The 19,354-nt window shown below is 48.0% G+C and overlaps 1 protein-coding gene across 2 annotated transcripts in view; it reads right to left on the bottom strand.

Moving 5' to 3' along the window:
* Positions 1 to 19,354, bottom strand: part of RAB6B (RAB6B, member RAS oncogene family) — a 71,867-nt gene that overhangs the window by 39,850 nt on the left and 12,663 nt on the right. For both annotated transcript variants that reach the window (XM_055295411.2, XM_055295412.2), the window contains exon 2: positions 215 to 273. In XM_055295411.2, coding sequence (XP_055151386.1) covers positions 215 to 273 — 59 coding nt within the window. The remainder of the gene's footprint in view (positions 1 to 214; positions 274 to 19,354) is intronic.

Here is a 19,354-nt window from a genome sequence, read left to right as displayed (position 1 = left end):
CCTCTGGAAAATGTTCCCTTTACCAAGGGGTGGATTTTCAGAGGGGCTCAAGCTCTTTACAGGGATGGGGCCAGTATAGAGGTGGGAAGCTCCTCCATAGCGAAATGACACCCTGGGAACCCAGGGCCATTCCACTCCCATCCCAGCTCAGCAAGTTTCAAAGAGAGGCCAGCCACTGCCAGGTGATATGGAGGGTGAGCACCCAGGACCTCACCTGGTATGTGTTGTCGAAGCTGTCGTACATGAACCTCGTAATCAGAGACGTCTTCCCGACTGCAAAACAACAAGGAGAGAGGTGTTCAGTCATGGCATCTGAGCTAGGCTCTTCTAAACACACTGCATTTGAAGAAAACAGATAACAAAACCAAAAAGCACAGAGGAAAGGCCGAGTTGCAGAAATACAGAAGTGGGAGATAGGCCCTTGCCAGGGACCTTGCGGTGAGGCCACCGAGTCTCTATACCAGGTGGGCTGAGGGCTGTTCCTGCCAGGCACCAGGGTTTTGCCAAGGAGGAGGTGTCCCACTGCTCCAAGAATTTCCACTACCCAAATCCAGGTCTTCCTTGACCCAGGAGAACCCAGCTGATGCAAGAACCATCTATAAAAAATCAGGGCAAGTGGGTGCAAAACAGGAGGCTCCTCTCGTACTTGCTCATATACACCTTGTTGTTGGTCATACACTGGGATGGAAGCCTGCCCTTTATTTCCTGTTAATTCAGCCTGAAGATTGGTGGGGACAGTGGCTTTCTAAGGAACCAGGGGCGGGGAGGCAAATGTCATTTCCCCATGTCTCTCACAGACAGGACTATTCTTTGTATATCTGACTGTCCAGCTCATTGCAAGATGTTTAGCATACCTGGAACCCCGCTAGGTAAATGCCAGGAGGATCCCCAGTCATTGTGATAACTGTGGACTCACTCACACATCTGCAAATGCCCTGTAGGGGCAGTGACACCCCAACTGAGAACAACTGGCACAGCTGAGAGAAATCAGGACATCTCCTGGGAATCCTACAAATGCTGCTAATTTCCCAAACTGTAGAATTTGGCTTCTGACCTCACCCTGTGCAACTCCCCTGGGGCCTGGCAGTGACGGAAATGCCAACTGCTGCATTTCTAACCATCTGGGGTGGGGGAAGAGGGCAGCCAAGGGACATTCATTAGGACGGGCCCTGCACGATGCTTCTCTGTACTGTCCTATCATGTCTCTGCCATGGCCCTGGGTGGCTCAGTAGGGAATCTGCCCAGCTGTGCTGGCTCAGAGCCCTCTCTGCACTGGGCTTCAGGAGGACAGGTAATGCTGGCAGGCAAAGCAAAAGCACCCTTGCCCTCCCATTTCCCAGGCTGGCAGGACATCCACAAGCTGTGCCTGGTGGGGTGGCTGGTCACTCCCCGGAGGGAGCAGGACAAGCCAACAGGACCCCTTGGCAAAGGCCCTTTACCAGCTTTGAGGCCTCAACAGTGCACCACATAACAGACAAGTGCAGTCAGCTCCCAGCAGCCAGGATTTGCTAGGGGAAAGATGATCTCCTACCCAGAAGGAGCATCTGACTGACTGTGTTTGGGCTAAATTCAGAAGATCTCATCTTTAACCCAGATTTGGTTAGCTGGATTGAAATCTTATTGGGGTACTTTTCAGCTGTGTCACCTTGAGGTGATCACCATCCCAGGACCTCAGTTCCTCATTTGAAAATGGGTATACTAACATCGAAGACTTCAGGGGGCTGTAGTAAGAATTAAATCAGGTAAAAAGTACAAGGCACATGGGAAATGCTTAAAAGTGGAAGGAGGCAGCAGGTAACTGAGCTAGGTAAGGCAGTTTCCAGAATATCAAATGGAAAAAACATATGTATCACCATCACCCCCAGCCCTCAACCCTGGGCAGCACTCAAGTCATCCCCATTTCACACAATGGGCAATTAGGTGGCAGCTCCTGGCCCAGGGTAAGAGCTGAGTGGGGCTGGGATGTGGCTGCCGGACCAGGTGCTCAGTTCCTATCCAGGTCCTCCTTGATAGGTCATGCTGGGTTCAGGATTCTGCCAGGTCAGAATTCTGCCCTTGTTGGAGAACACTGACCACCACGCCAACTCTGGGTGGTCGGTGCCAGAAGTGAATTGTAGGGTACTAGCTGGTGTCAGAACAGCCCCATTTTTAAAACAACATTTCTGGGGTGAGCAGAAATGTGCCCAACATCTCTTCTAATTTTACCTGGAAGCAGCTTTTTCTAAACTTCTGATAGAAACAAGGCTATAAAGAGCATTCTGACTGCTTTAAATCTCCCCTTAAATTTCACATGAAGATAAGAAGTAGGGGGCCTCCCACATCTGGAGGATCAGCTCTGAGGCCATGATGTCCCAGGCACCTGGCTGAGGACCACAGAGGGGAAAGTGGGGCAACCCTGAACTAGCAAGAGGCAGATACATTGGGGAAAACACGGCATCCTCCTTTTTGAGAGGGAGTGGAAAGTTACTGCCTCCTTGGGAAGAGAGGCATCCCAGGGCACGCTGGTCACTTCCCTAGGCAGCGACGCTCTGCATCCTGCACCTTAGGGAAACGGGCGTGCATCAAGGATCAGGGTGGGGAGATGGACGGGAAGACACTGAGTCTCTTCTCCCCGGGGCCTCCAAGCACAGAGAGGAGAGAACGCAGAATCCCAAAAAGCCACTAAGGGCACAGAAAGTTCATGGAGTAGCTGAGAACTTGGAAATCCCTGCAACACCTTCTAATGCCAAGGTGCCTCTCCGTGAGACACCAGCCACTGGCAGTGGATTAGTACTGGCTCACAGGTCTAGGTGGCAGGAAAACAACCCCCAAAAGTTTTTTACTGGGACTGTGCAGGAGGAGCTTTTAGGTGTGGGGTCCTGGCCAGAGCCGATATTTTCTATGCATTCCCACAGTCACTATAATAGGCAACACATGACCCCAGCATTTACAGAGCATGTTCCAGGCACATAGTAGGGGCTGAATCAGGCACAGAATTGACATGAGAACAGCAAACAGAGGAGACATGGCACCTGCCCACTGAAGCTTGCAGCAACACTGGGCACCACACCTCCCAGCCCTCAACTCTGGGTGGCACTAATGTCATCCACATTTCACACAATGGGCAGTAAGGTGACAGCTCCTGCACCAGGGTCACAGCTGAGTGGGGCTGGGATGTGGCTGCATGACCAGGTGCTCAGTTCTTATCCGGGTACTCCCTGATAGAGCATGCTGGGTTCAGGATTCTGCCAGGTCATTATTGCCACTGCTGTGGCGCTCCAGGGAACAGCCCGTCCCAGGCCAAGTCTGGAACTGGGGGCCTTTCCCCACTTGGGAGGGGCTTGATCCAATCTGAAAGGTCAGAAACTGGTCACTGAGGTGCCCTGAAAGTGCTTTGTGGGGCATAAGGAGGGCTCAGAAAGTGAGGGTTTTAACATCTGCGGCCCAGAACCCCAACTCAGGCTTGAAATGGATGAGGGACTCATTCTTGCTTTGCTGCAAAAGGCAATGACTTTACACTACTCCTCTAGGCTCATTTTTCTCATTTCTTGGAGCTGAAGCCTTCTTCCCCACCTCAGAGCCCGCTAAGACTACCCATGTCCTCGTCACACCTGCCAGGGTAATGTGTGTTACACCCCTGCAGCGGTATCCGAGACCCTTGTCCTCCATGCTTTGTCTTTGGGGAAGTGTCTGCAGACCTGAGGCAGAGCTTATTAAAAGCAGCTCCTCTTGGCCATTTCTGCTCAGCCTCTGCCCATGGTGTCACATAAAGGAGCTGGGTGGGTAAGGGGTTGTGCTGTGCTAAGCCCCTCTCCCCTCTAAAGGGCAAAGACCCCTTCCTCAGCCCACACCTGCCCTCAACAACTGCCCGGGGTGGAAGGTGCTAGAACCTGCAAATGGCGAGCTTGCATACTGCATCTACCTGGCTACTTTCTCAGTCTCCTAACCATAAGGGGTGGGCAGAACCCATCCCCAGCCACCTGACCAGGCACTCCCACTCAGCCTGAGAGGAGCAGTAGCACAGGTCATCCCAGCAGGCCTGCAGGCAGGCAGGTGGAAGAGCCAGGAGCTCCTCCTGTGTCCCCCTGCCTCACAACAGCTGCCGGAGTTCCTGCAGGAGCTGTCCTCCCGCCAGCTCTGTTCTCAAGGTCACACTGCTGTGCTTCTACCGCAGCTCTCGGACACCACTGCAGCGAAGTGGAGCTTTTCCTGAGGACAAAGATTCAGCTCCACTGGCAGGTTTTATTAAAAATAAGCAGGCAAATCATTATTGAGCTTTTTTATTTTCTCTCTGCTCATGGCTCAGCAATGTTTTTGTAATCTTCTGGTAGTTTAGTCCCACATGATTAAGCAGGAAGATGCATTTCTCCTTTTTCAACCAAATGAGGGTGAGAAAATTCATTACTGAGCATTTACCAGGAGGTGCTAGAAAGAAGAAGAGGAAACTCAAACTCTTACTGGCCTCTATTTGGCAGCAGATGAGAATTTGGCACTTTATTTAGGTTCTCTCATTTAATCCTCATCACAATCCAATGAGTTAGTTATTATTCCAAGGTCACAGAGCTGGGAAGTGGTGGAGCTGGGATAGGAGCACAGATCTGAGCCAGAGTCGATGCCTCATCACTCTGCTGTGCTGGTTTATGTAAAGGTCTGACAGCAGCAAAGCGGCAGATCCCAAAGGCAGGGGTGCAGGTGGCCGGGCAGTCAGGACGCCTGCAAGGAGGACGCAGGGCAGCCACAGGGCTGGGAAAGGCTGTGGGTGGAGGTGAAGGGGAATTCCACACAGAGGGAACAATGTGCGCAAAGGCACAGAGGCAGGGAGAGAAAACACTCATGAGAAGAAACAGGAGGCAACGGTCTAGGATGCTATGGGGGACACACTTGGAGGCCCCTCAGACTGAGGTTCATCTCAGGGCCAGTGATGCTAGACAGTGTGTGAGGAGGAGTGAGTGGTAAACACTGTTCATGGAAGCTCCATGTGGCTGTCAGGTTGATTTAAGCCAAACCCATCTCTGGGGCCAGTTGTGGAGGGAGGGAGGGGCAGACAGAGAGAAGCACGAAGGCAGGGGCAGGGGCCAGATGGCACAGGCCATGTCAGCCACATGGAGGAGCATGGATTCTCGCCCAAGGGCAGTGGGAGCTTCAGAAAGGATTTCCAGCAGAACGATGGTGTGAACAGGTGTGGTAGTTCATAATTTCCATAGTGGGCTCGTAAAATATTTCCCATCCCATGTGCTCTTCTTACAATCTAACCCTGACATTCCATCATGGGGTGAATCCGGGCAAGCCTGTGACTATGGCAGAAATGGCCCTGTGGGAATCCCAAGGCTAGCTTAGAAAGAACAGCACAGCTTCTGCCTGGAGTGCGCTCACACTGACACACTCTGGAAGCCAGCCCTGCAACCCAGCGACCATGCTGTGAGGAAGCCCAAGAAAGCCTACAGGAGGGAGACACGCATGCAGCAACCAGCTGGGGCCCCCGGCCAACAGCAACCAGCAGACCTGTGAGTGAGCGAGCCTTCAAGTGACTCCAGCCGGCAGACTTCAAGCCGCCTTCAATGCTGCATGGAACAAAGCCACACCTTCCCTACCAGATCCTACTCAAACTACAAATTCATGAGCAATGTAAATATTCTTATTGTCTTGAGCCACTAAGTTTTGGGGTGGTTTGTTACACAGCATTAGGTAATCAGAGCAATAGACCTGTGCTTTAGAAAGAAGAAAACTTGTTAGTCCATTCTCACACTGCTATGAAGAAATACGTGAGACCGGGTCATTTATAAAGGAAACAGGTTTAATTGACTCACAGTTCCCCATTGCTGGGAAAGCCTCAGGAAACTTACAATCACGGCAGAAGGCAAAGGAGAAACAGGCACCTTCTTCACAGGGCAGTGGGACGGAGTGAGTGCAAGCAGGGGAATGTCAGATGCTTATAAAACCATCAGATCTCACGAGCCCTCACTATCATGAGAACAGCATGGGGGGAACCGCCCCCATGATCCAATCACCTCCACCTGGTCCCGTCCTTGACATGTGAGGATTATGGGGATTACAGTTCGAGGTAAGATTTGGGTGGGGACACTCTGCTACAGAATGGCCTACAGAAGCCAGACTAGGGGCAGAAATCTTGCCAGAGATGGAGGATCTCAGTGAACAATGCAGAGGTGGTGGGGCTGGAGAGAATGGGGAAGAGAGCAGGAGAAAGGACCAGTGACTGGTCAGATTCAGAGAGGAGCCCAGAACTCCTCCCTGTGACCTGGGTTCATGACCATTAGATGCTAGAGCTATTCCCTGAGCCCAAGCCAACTGGACAAGGAACACACACCAAGCAATCACCTTGGATTCAGTCACTCACAAAAGCCTTCTTTATAATTGTCAGATCAAAAGCACAAATGCCAGCACTGCATTCAGAAAAAACAATTAACAATAATCATTCAATCCCTTGAGCTAAAGATGTAAGCTTATTTTTCACTACTGGCATGAGCATGAAACAGTTATTTTCTTACCCTAGTGAGAACTACTGGCCCAGGGGTCTTGCACATCCATGGGGATGTCCAGAGGAGCTTGGTCCCATGTACCCTGGAAATCCCACCAGTGCAGGCTGCACTGGATGCTGGCCCTTCACAATCAGCTACCACTGCCTACCTGGACCTCACCAACGGGGGCCATTCACTCCACCAGTGCCCCATGGACCCCACGCCCCCATCTCACTGGCAGGTCCCAGGTAAACAGATTCTTGTACCTTCTGGTGGTTTCTAGGTAGCTGCAGAGGCCAGTGAGTCTTCTCCAGCCACTCAGCAAACACCCACTGGGGCTCATTGTGTGCCAGTCCTGTTCAGGGCACAGAATTTGTAGTGACAAAGCAGATGCACCTCTGGCCTCAAGCAGTCCATATCCAGTGGTGAAGCGAGACCCAGATCCAAATACTAAAATGCCAGGCAATACGGGAAGGGTCTCCTGAGAGGCCCATGCAAGGAAAGGCCACTCTGCTGGGGAAATCACAGTAACCTCTTGAAAGAGGCACCATTTGGGCTGAGCCTCGATTGATGCAGATGAGGGGGTCACAGTGAACAACATTCCCGGGGAAGGGACTGGATGAAACCACAGTCATGTGAGGCTGAGATTCCTCTGCTTAAAATCATTTGCCCACATTTCTCCACAGCTGCCATGTGATGCCAAATCCACCCACGGCTTTGGGGTCAGTGGCTATGAGGACTTCTGGTCTTGTCTTGTGCCCACATCACAGGCTGAAAGCTGAGTGGGCAGTAAGTCCCCAGACTCTTCCACTGACACTGCCTCCCTCCACGAAGGACAGCTCTTCTCCCTGTCACCTCCACAGCGGGTGTGGGTGTGAGTGGAGAGGCTGCTGTAAGGGCCAGAAACTGGGAAGAGCGGGAGGCAGCGCACAGACATTAGCCAGAGACTGCATGGAGGGTTTGCCAGGACCTGGCAGAAGGTGTACCACCCACTAGCTAGCCCCTCGCAGAGCCAAGCCAGAACCCTGGCCCACAGTCTGCTCTCAGCTGTGCATCCACACTTACCACACACACCAGCTCCTCAGAGCTCCTGGCCAAACAGTGGGATCCTGATCCTCCTGGGGTCCACAGAGCTGGGCTCAGGGCCTAGGGCCCCAGGAGTTCTGGGAGGAGAGGGCAGGCAGGACAGATGTGGCATAACTCACTGCCATTTCTAGGCCACCTTGGTGGGCTGCCCACCTCTCAGATGCTTGTGTTTTCAGGAAATCAGTCCCTGTGCCAGGAAAAGAATCTCTGCATCCCCGGCCCACAGCCCCCAGCAGCCAGGCCCATTTCAGATAATGTCTGCAGCTTTCAGAAGGTAGTCCTCAGGGCTGAAAAGGCAAGTCTGCTTCCTTATTGTGCAGACCAGTAACCCAGTCCTAGCAGAGACCCGGCTGACTCAGCCATCCCATCAGCTCAGTTTCTAGAACAGAAGTGGGAATTGCTGGTATAAATGCTAGGAAGGACCTGCAGAGGGACTTGGCCCTTGCCTTGCAGCTGGGAAGGAGGCCAGGCTACCCACATCCCTGCTGCAAAGGGCCCTTGCGGGGAGGCCTCCACCATCCCTGTAACCTCTGCTCATAGTCTACCATTCCTGGCCTGACTGTGAGGTGCGGCCCTCCAGGCCCTGTGGTAACAAGTAAAACAGAGACACCAGCTATATCCATCTGAACCTTGTTTCCTTTGGCTCTGTTTTCACCAAACAGAAGGTCCAGCCCCATTCTTCCTCAAAGGTGGGTAGGCTTGGGAGCTGGGCTACCTGCTCCACACCCTACCCTGCCACCCTGGACTCCAAAAGGCAGCCCCCAAACTGGGCACGCATCTTTGGCAGCTCCCACCAGAGCCCTGAGGGGCTGGCTGGCTCACCGTAGGCTAAATGAGGAAACACGTGAAAAACCCCATTTCAAACCATCCCCCAAAAGACTCAGATGGTAATTAAGAAATATGCAAAGCTCTTCATTGGACATTTTAATTAAGTGTGTTAATTCCCTCTGCCAGAGGACGCTCAGCCACCTGGGCCTCACTCAGGGATCCAGAGAAGATGGAAAGGGGAGGGTAGAGGGGAGGGAGGAGTCGAGAGAAGGTGACGGAGGGAGGGGTTAGCCAGACAGCGGTGCAGGCTGGTCTGGCCCAGGCCCTTCTCCTGCACCAGCTAGGAGGTGGACCAATGCCTGACCCTCTCACTTCTCCACTGAGTGCCCCGTCTCACTATCCTGCACCCACCCCATCTCCTCTATCCAAGCAGGGGGCCCAGTAAGCCTGCCCACCACAGCAAGAAGGAACAGGGCGAGTGCATCCTAAAGGATCCCATCCACATAACAGTACATGGACAAAGGCAGAAAAAGGAAAGGCAAATAAAGGTCCCTTGTGATCAAGAAAACTAAGATTCTAGACAGGAGTGTTCCCAGGATGGCTGGTCCTCCAGCTCCTCCTGAACACTTTCAGCAGCTCTGTGGTTGCTGGGGACATGATGGTCTGCTGGGGCTCCACAGGGTGACTGGCTGGAGACTGGAAGATTTAGTCTCAGTTTTCCTTCCTATACCAACACCCTGGACCTCCTCCTGCTTTTTTTCCCCAGAGGCTCCACCTTTAACACAAAGAGGCAAATTCCAGAGAAACATGCTGCCAGCACAGCTGGGCTGGGAGAGGCCCCATCCTCAGGTACCTGACCAAAGCCCCAGCCGCCACAGAGGAGGGCTCGGCCTCCTCTCCTGCCCTGCAAAAGGTGCTATCATCTTTGGTTTTCTTCTTTTCCTCTCTAGCTTCTTCTCTTCCTGCCTCTACCCCAAGGTTTACTGAGGTACAATTAACAAACAAAAAAAGTATATGCTCAAGGTGTAAAATGTGATGTTTTAATACACAGAGAGTTGACCCTTGAAGAAGGCAAGAGTTGGGGCACTGATACCCTGCATAGTCAAAAATCCTCATACGACTTTTCAGTCCCCCAAAACTTAACTATTATAATAGCCTACTGTTGACCAAAGTCTTCCTGATAACATAAACAGTTGATTAACAGGTATTTTGTGTGTTATATGTATTATATACTCTAACCTTAAGATAAGCTAGAGAAAAGAAAATGTTATTAAAATCATATGGAAGAGAAAATAGATTTACTGTTCATTAAGTGAAAGTTGATCATCATAAAGGTCTTCATCTTCATTGTCTTTACATTGAATAGGCTGAAGAGAAGGAGGAAGGGAAAGGGTTGGTCTTGCTGTCTCAAAAATGGCAGAGAAGAGGTGAAAGAGGTGGACAGGGAGGCAGGATAGGCAGGCACACTGGTGTGAATTTTATTGAAAAATATCTACCTTTAAGTGGATATGCATAGTTCAAACCCATCTTGTTCAAGGGTCATCTATCTATCTATCTATCTATCTATCTATAGTCATACTTTGCTTAATGACAGGGATAAGTTCTGAGCAATGCATCATTAGATGACTCTGCCGTAGTGCAAACATCATAAAGTATGCTTCCCAAACCTAGATGGTACAGCCTACTACACACCTAGGCTATAATGGTACCCTATTGCTTCTAGGCTACAAACCTGCACAGCACATTATTGCAGTGAATACTGTAGGCAATTGTAACTCAGTGGTATTTGTGTATCCAAACATATCTAAACAGCAAAAGTATAGTAAGAGTATGGTAAAAAACGTAAAACATGAACAGAGCCATAGGACTGGAAGTTGTTCTGGGTGAGTCAGTCAGTGAGTGGTGAATAAGTGTGAAAACCTATGACATTACACTACAATAGACCGTACATTTAGGCTACACTAGGTCTATTTAAAAATATTTTCCTTTCTTTAATAATAAATTAACCTTAGCTCACTACAACTTTTTTTACTTTATAAACTTTTTAATTTAACATTTTGAGTCTTTTGTAATAACACTTAGCTTAAAATACATACATTGTACAGCTATGCAAAAATTATTTCTTTTTATCTTTATATGTTTTTGTCTATTAATGTTTTTACCTTTTAAACTTTTTTTGTTAAAAACTAAGACACAAGCATACACATTAGCCTAGGCCTGCACGGGGTCAGGATCACCAATATTGCTGTCTTCCACCTCTCCATCTCCCACCAGAAGGTCTTCAAGGGCAGTAACACACATGGCGCTGTCATTTCCTGCTATAACATTACTGCTTTCTGGAATTCCTCCTGAAGGACCTGCCTGAGGCTGTTTTACAGTTACCTTTTAAAAAAAATAAGTAGAAGGTGTACACTCTAAAAATAACAACATAAAGTATAGCATAGGCAATACTAGGCAACAGGAATTTTTGAGCTCCATTATAATCTTACGGGACAACCTTCATACCAAAACATTTGTCGTTAACCAAAACATTGCTATGCAGCACATGACTATATATTCATTGTGAAATGATTACCACAATCAAGCTAATTTAACATATTTATTACTTGACATAGTTACGTGTTTGTGTGTGTGTGTGTGTGCGTGTGTGTGTTAAGAATACTTAAGATCTACTCGACAAGACATAGACAAACACTGCATGATCTCACTTATATGTGGAAACTAAAAAAGTAGAACGCATATAAGCAGAGGGTAGAAGGGTGGTTACCAGGGGTCAGAGGTGGGGAAATGCTGATTAGAGGGTACAAATTTGCAGTTATAAGAGAAGTAAGTTCTGGAGACCCACTATACAGCATGGTGACTCCAGTTAACAATACTATATACTTGATATTTCCAGCTTTTCTTCTTCACTTTCCAAAGCCCCCAGGCCCAGCCTGCACACCAGTCTTGGCCTCAGCCCTTCCATACTACCGCAGAGCCTCATGAGTTCTCAGGACACTGCAAATCATCCCTGCCTTGGGGCTTATAAACTAAGAGTCCATACCTGACTTGAGATTTCCTCTTGTCCCCCAGCCTGAAGCAGACACTCAGGGCACTAGGGACAATCCATCTCCCTACCTGCTACAGCCAAGTCTGCTGTGAGGACTAATGACTTGGGGTACACTGCCCACAGAATGCATCCCATTACCTTACCCTAAGAAATGTTGGAGCCAAGAGTCAACCCCAGCTTCAAAATCAGGCAGAGGAGAACCGAACGCACTGGTGTGGAGGGAGAGGCAATACTATCTGGCATGCGACTACTGTGCACAAGGAGTACTTGTACTTATGACTCATGAAAATAAGATTTGAAAATATAATTATTTAAAATAGTATCAGAATAAAGTAGCTACATATCAATAACAATGAATAGCCTCCCAATCCCTCTGAATACCCCTACTGTGTTTGGGGAAGTCCAAAACCATTCTCCCCAGTGTAGGAACCTCCTTTGCAGCTATTTTGTAGGCAAATAACTGAGGTTTCTCCCAACAGATGTTCACATAAGACTCTACCAGATTCAGCTGACATGAATCTGGTGAGACAGAGAATTCCCTCTGGATTCTAAATTCAGGGGCAGCCATGACATGCGTTTCAACATTGGCACCTGCCAGAACACAGCATAGGAGCTGTGTCTCCCCCTGGACCAGTCCTATATGACTCAGGCTGCTGCTCCAAGCCCAGATCTCTGACCCTCCCAAGGATTCCATGAACTTTCCAATCATTCCTCTAATACATTCACTGTTTGCTCAAATCTGCTGGATAGAGAGAGTTTCTCTCTCTTATTCACAACTACAAATGCTGAGAGATAAAATATAAGGCAAAAGTTATGCAAGCTAAAAAGAGAAAGCTGGACCACAAATTTGCTTACAAAAAAATATCTTGAAAAATCTTTCCTAATTATTGAAGTTAGACTAAGAAATGTCTAAGCTCCCTGACAGTCAAAGGGGAAAAAAAGAAGCACGACCAAAGGTAAGATTCACAGTGTTCAGGAGATAAAACTATATCAATTGCCAATATTGAGCTTTTTATAAGAGGTGGGCAGCAGAAAGTTCTCAAAAAGAGTCTGGAGTGCAGAAATTTTGTTGCCACTTAAAGGGCAAGTCTACACATTTATACAATCAACTGGATGAACATCCCAGATGAAAATCAAGGCTGATAACCAGACCACGCAACACTGCCTGCCCAGACTGATGTTCCCTACAAACAAATGAATACACACACACACAAAAAAAGGTCCCAAGACTTTAGCTCTGGTCAAAATGGAGTAACAGGGACCAGATTTAGCCTCTAACCTGAAACAACCAAAAGACAGACAAGATATATGAAACAACAATTTTCAAGCCACAGGATATTAGGCAATGATGACCCCAGATATATATGAAACAAAGGAGGGGAGCCCCACAGATTACTGCCCTCAGAAAATTCCAGGCCACAGCACAGGGAGTGGGGACCCAGGTGAAACCCACTGGACACCCTAGGTTGAGAGGATAGGGCTGAGGCTCAGAGAAAACACAGCAGCTAGAGTTCAGAAGATGGAATACCAGAGAGGAGGGAGATGCAGAAAGGGAACTGCAGAGACCTGCAAAGGGTTTCCCTCAAGCCTTCAGCTGAGCACTGATCAGCAAATGTGTATGAGGAAACTACTTGAGAGTGGGGAAGACCGCCCAAATGGACTAGAGGAAACAGTGCTTGGCATCCACACCAGGCTGGAGACAGTGCTCATGCCTAGCAGCCTGAGTGGAAAGTCTCATCATTCACGGGATGCTGGGGAGAGTCCTCAGAAGGGCTGGGCCTCATAGTGGGTACAATTAGCCATACACTGAGCCCTACTCTGGCCACAGCTAGCAAATCTTAAGAATATTTATGGGAACAGAAAAACTATCCACACACAACATGGCAAAAATCATAATGTCTGGTATTCAGTAAAAAATTACGAGGCATGTAAAAAAGCAAGAAAACAGACTCATAAAGAACAGAAAAAACAATCAACTGAAACCAACCCCAAACTGACAGAGATGTTATAATTAGCAGATAAAGATATTAAGAAATAATTATTATATATTATAACTGTTATGTAATATATATTATATATAACTTAGTTATTATATATTAGATATAACTTAGTTATTACATATAGTATATATGTTATGTACTATATCTTACTATAATAATATGTAGTATAATATGTTTAAGAAGTTACATAGGGGTAAAAAACAGATTTTCAAAGACACAAATCAAACTTCCAGAGGTAACAACTACACTGGCTGACATGATTAGACAGATTAGATGTTGCAGAAAAAAAGATCAATGAACCTGAAGACAGTAATAAAAATTACCTAAAGTGAAACACGGTGAAAAAAAATGACAATAAATGATAAGAACACCAGTAAGCTCTACAATAATGTCAAGTGGTCTAACATCCATGTAATTGGAGTCTTCAAAGGATGAAGGGAGAGGCAGTGACAGAAAAAATATTTGAAGAAATGACTGAAAATACTCCAAAATTAAAGAAAACTATACATTCACAGATTCAAAAATCCCAAGCACAGGAAACATAAAGGAAACTACAGCAAGGCATATCATAGTCAAATTGCATAGTCAGTGATAAAAAAAAATCATAAAAGTAGTCAGAGAAAAAAAGACACATTATTACAGAGAAACAAACATAAAAAGGACAGTAGATTTCTCCTCAGAAACAATGCAAGCAAGAAGGCAATGGTGCAATATCTATAAAGTACTGAAAGAAAAAAAACCTGTTACCCTAGAATTCTATGTCCAGGGACAACATCTTTCAAAAACAAAGGTGAGATAAAGACTTTTTCAAACATACAAAAGCTGACAGAATTCATCACCAGCAGACCTTCACAACAAGAAATGTTAAAGAAAGTCCTTCAGGAAGAAGTGAAATGAAACCAGATGGAAATGCAGATTTATACAATGGAATGATGAACATAGGAAATGGTCACTACATGGGTATGTAAGATCTTTCTCTTATTATTTGAGTCTCTTTAAAAGATAATTGAGTATTTAAACAAAATTAGCAACAATATACTAGATCACAGACCTAAGAAAACATAGAGAAATATCTGTTACCCTGTCAGATGCTATGCAAACCGGGAGAAAATGAAGTGCCACGTTTGAAATACTAAAAGAAAAATATTGTCAACACAGAATTCTATACCTAGCAAAAATCTTTCAAAAATGAAGGTGAAATAAAGGCATATGTTGAGACAATTCACTGCTAGTAGATCAATAGTACAAGAAAGAAAGCTCTTTGGGCAGAAGGAGCAGGATACCCACACATTCACACTTACATCACATGTGGTCAGCATGTGCACTAAAGTCTGACAGACCTGGGTTTTAATCCTGGCTCTGCCACTCATTTCTTGTGTGATCTTCAGTTAGTTCCTATTCTCTCTGAGGCTCAGCTTTCTTCATACATCCAATAAGGACAAAAATGCCTATCTCACAGAATTGTTACGAATTCTATGAAAGCAGTAACAAGTTAAAATTCAGGGAATCTGGGTGAAAGGCATATGTAAAGTCTTTGTATAATCCTAAAAGTGTGTCAAAATAAAAAGTTAAAGAAAAAATAATTATTTTAATTACATGCACACATCCATGTTTCTTAGATTCCTAGCACATCCAGAAAATGGCTTGTTCTGACTAATTAAACATTCTGGTCAGCATGAAATTTTCCTCAGGAACTAGAATATAACTGTACTCGGCATCAACTCAGGCTTCACGAAGCACCAAGACTTAGCCGGGCACTGGAGAACTGCTATGCGCCCTTCTAATCACAGGCCAGGAGACAGAGAAAGCCTGCATCAATCAATTCAATGGCCAGGGTCCATGTGTAACCACCATGTCTGCACATGCACAGAGAGGCATGCAAGTATACATATACACACATGCTCAACTCAGCAGGCACCAGAGGCCCTGGTATGGTAGGAACTCTTTAGTTCCCCGGTGTCTTAGCTATGAGGACTGACAGTCAAGGGCAACACCTTCAGGGTTACTTGAAAACCACCTGAGATCTGACCAAACAGCTTGTGTAGACTGCATACCTCCATGGTCAGCTCACTCATGTTCTGAATCCTCTCTGCCTTGCTGAGCCTTCTCACATACACTTGGCAGCTTCAAAAAAGGAGCAGGATCTTTCCTCCTGGACCTAAGAGCAGCACCAGCACCAGCTAGCTTTGAGTGCTAGCCATCCTCTTCTTATAGCTCAGAGAACAGGAGTCATAGCTTCCCTGGAGGCTAGACTGGAGCAGGCAGAATATAGTCTATTTCATTTAGTTTGAGGCTCAACCCAACTCTGGCCAGACCCTACACAGGCCAATCCTGCCTGTGCATTTGAGCAGTTGCATGGATGCTGTGAAGAATTAATTCACAGTGAGTGTGAATTCACAGCATAGTTGTAGAGGAGGAAGTTAAATTTCCTCCACCGTCTGATCTTTGACAAGGCTAGTATTAATGTAATTTGGTAGCTTATTTAACTGACAGAAGTCTTGGCCCATCCAACCAGCATGGAGTTTGGCAAAGTAATGTATATGCTTTAATATCCAAGGCTTATACACCCAAGGCTTAACTGCTGGTAGTGTTGATGTTAAAAGACTCAGTAATAGGAAAAGAAGGCTGAGGCAGGGAGAATGAGTAGACAGAGTACTGAGAGCAAAGCTTGTGTTTCCCAGGTTGTCAGCTGAGATCCAGTCAGAGGGTCTGTGACAAGGCCAATGGGCCCACAACCCCCAACAATGATGACACAGCTGTGGCCTGGCCATGACACAAAGCTTGCTCATGCAAGTGGAAGGAGGCCTCTAGACTGCAGGCTGATGTAGGCAAGGCATCATCCCGGATGCCTGCCCCCTTCTCAGAGGAACCCTTGGCCTTGGCAGCCATAGTGCTGACCTGCTAACCCAGGAGGCCCTGTGGTCTCCATGAACATAGGGAGATGTCCCTGCACTTCTGCAGCCCCAGCTTCTCTTCCTGTCCTTCCATACACCCTCACACAGCCTGCTCACTGCTGCTCAACCTTTCTGCTTTGCCAAGGAGGAGGGCACAGGCCCAGCCCCTGCCCCTGCCCCTGCAGAGCCAGGTGGTGAGGGGAGCACAAGGGGCAGAGTGAACTTCTAGACCTCTCATTCAGTCACAGAAAGAACCCTCCTCCTGCCCCCAGAAGGACTCAATGTCACCTGCTCAAGATTGATTCAAGTGTAGGGATGGCCTTTCCAGTGAAATTTAGAGATGAAGACCACTGACTCTGGAGTGCAAAATGCACTTAGACACCAAGGACCCTGGACCCAGGAGTAGGCACAGGACCACCCAGCAGGCCAGGAGGCCCACTGTGTCTCTAGCCCTTATGGACTGAGACTGCTGGTCAGGCATCAGGATCAACAGAGGGCCAGGTTGGGGGATAGATCAAGGGGAGCTGGGTCAAGGTCCACATATCCCCCACTGGAGTTGAATGCTTGGGCACGAGGGCAAGGAGATGGTGGCCAGGCTCACCTGTCCCCATGCTGCAAGCTCTTGGTCCCTAAGGTTAGCCCTTCTCAAAAGCAGCATTACAGATGAGCCATAGAGGAGACTGGAGCTGATCTTATCAGGGGAGATGCGAAGAGGGGCCACAGAAGAGGGACCACTTGCCCAGGATCATACAGCACCAGGGTCATGGCCAGACACTATCTCTTTCGGTGCACAGCCAAGGGCTTGACCTCAGAGACTGCTCTTCTTACTCCTGCTTTTGCCACTAATCTGAGCCCAGAAGGCTTACCAATGTGTCCCCGTGTCATGAGGCCCAAATGGAAACACACAACATGGGAAGTGCGAAGAAGCAGCAGAGAGTGAACCACACTAAGGTCTGGAGGCCCAGCTTCTAGAAGGATCACAGATGATCAGAGTGACCTCAGAAAACCACATCATGTCAAGAAGGGCCTAGAGAATGTGTGGTCTAGCCCTGCATGCCACAGAGGAAAAACCTGAGGCCTAGAAAGGAGGGTTTACTCAGAACACAAAGACAGAACAGGAAGAAAGAACAATAGCAGATCAAGAACCAGGGCCTGACCCCAGTGAGTGCTTCACAGGTTGGACCAGGCTGGCTACTTAACCTAGGGCAGGTCTCAGCTCCTCCTGGACACTCCAATGCCTTATGTGTAAAATGAGGCCATCTCAGGCGTCACCTTCCTCTAAAATCTTCATCCCATCTGTATTAGTTATCTGTTGCTTTTAGCAAATACCAGGAATTCAGTGGCTTAAAACAATATATTAATACATTTATTATGTCACAGTTTCCATGGGTCAGGAGTCTGGACATGACTTCACTGGATCCTCTGTGCTCAGCATGTCACAAGGATGTAATCAAGGTGTCAGCTGGGCTACATTTCTTTCTGGATCAGGGAGACATTTTCCAACTTTGCTTGTTGACAGAATTTGGTTCCTTGTGGTTGTAGGACTTTCCCCCCACTGGCTGCTCTTATTTCCTGAAGGCCACTCACAACCCTTGCCACATGACCCCCCTCACAGGCCCTCTCTCAGCACAGCAGCTTACTTCTTCAAGGCCAGCAAGAGGAGTCTCATAAAGAAACATAATCATGGGAGGGACTATCCCATCACCTTTGAACCTTTGCCATATAACATAACCCGACTGAAGGAATGCCACCCATCACCTTTGCCACACTATATTTGCTACAAGCAAGTCACAAATTCCATCTGCACTCCGGGGAGGAGCCTATGCAAGGGTGTGACGCACCTGGGGTCACCTTAGGCTGTGTCTACCACACCGTCTCACAGTCAGGTTCCTAAGAGGTGCAGCCTTTACTTGTTACTCCACCTCTGCCTTTTCTCCCACTGTGGTGAACTGGGCTGATCATCTGGAACAAAACCTCACAGGTCTCTGCCTTGTGACTAAAGCGCTCCTAGCTGGCCCCCTAGCAGACGCTGAGTCCTGCCTGTGTGCTTCACTGGGCATTTGCATGCCGCTCTATCCAGTTCTCCCACATCACACCCAGCCCTCCCACAGGCAGAGGTGGAAGGACCAGCAGACACAGCTGCCCAGACCACAACTCCAGCTGAGAGTGGTCTTCTTGCTACATGATGGAGGCAGGAGAGGAGCTGAGTTCTTCTGGCCCAACATCTGCGGTGCTATCCTCTTCTGACGAAGATGGGTGAGAGTCAGGGTCAGGTGGCTAGCTAGGTACCTCTTCAGGTCTCCAGTTCACTTCTAATCTGGGCAGCAGCCTGCAGTGTTTGGGTTGAATGTAGGGGAGGGAGGGAAGGGTTGAATGTAGGGGAGGGAGGGGAATTTAATGAATCAGAATCAGGGGAGAATTTCCAGATCTTGGTGCTACAAGTAGCATTTGTTAATATCCTTAAAATAATTTGGGAGTGGTTTCTCCCCCAGAAGAAAACCTTTGGAGGTTTTCTCTGTTCACAGAAGTGCAGAACCAAACAAAGATCACTAGTGCCAAGACCTGACTCTACTGGCAGCAGCCCAGAGACAGTCTGGGAACTGCAGGGTCACGGTGGGGCAGAGCCAGACAGCCTTGGGGAGGAAGAGACAAAGCTCAGTCTGCTCCTCAAAGCCAGTGCTGGCGGCACAGAGGCAGTGTGCTGGAAAAAGCCCTCCCTCAACCTCCAAGGCAAGGTAACAGCCTTTCTCTCTTCTCATTCCTCCTGCTTTGCTGGGCTGGAGCTCCTAATCTTGTCCTCCACACAAACACAGAACTGGTCACATTGTCCTGTGCCCCCACACTCATCAGTGGCTCCATGGGAACCTCCAGCCTTTAATTAAATTTGGTCAGGACCCTGGGATGGACAGCACCCCGCCTGGAGCTTGACCCACCCTGGCTCCGAAGGGCCCTGTGCGTGGCCAACAAGCCCCCGTCTGTGTCTGGTAGGAAGCAGTGTCTGTGAGCCTCTCCCTTCGGTCTCAGCACTTCTATGGATCTCTCTTCCCCAGTGCCCCTTGCTTCCCCTGTTTGCCCTCTTAGCCCTCCCCCTTTACTGGACAG

Source organism: Symphalangus syndactylus, chromosome 10 (genome assembly GCF_028878055.3).
Source record: "Symphalangus syndactylus isolate Jambi chromosome 10, NHGRI_mSymSyn1-v2.1_pri, whole genome shotgun sequence".
Lineage (NCBI taxonomy): Eukaryota > Metazoa > Chordata > Mammalia > Primates > Hylobatidae > Symphalangus > Symphalangus syndactylus.
The sequence above is the reverse complement of the archived record's forward strand: the minus strand, read 5'-3'. Positions and strand labels throughout refer to the sequence as shown.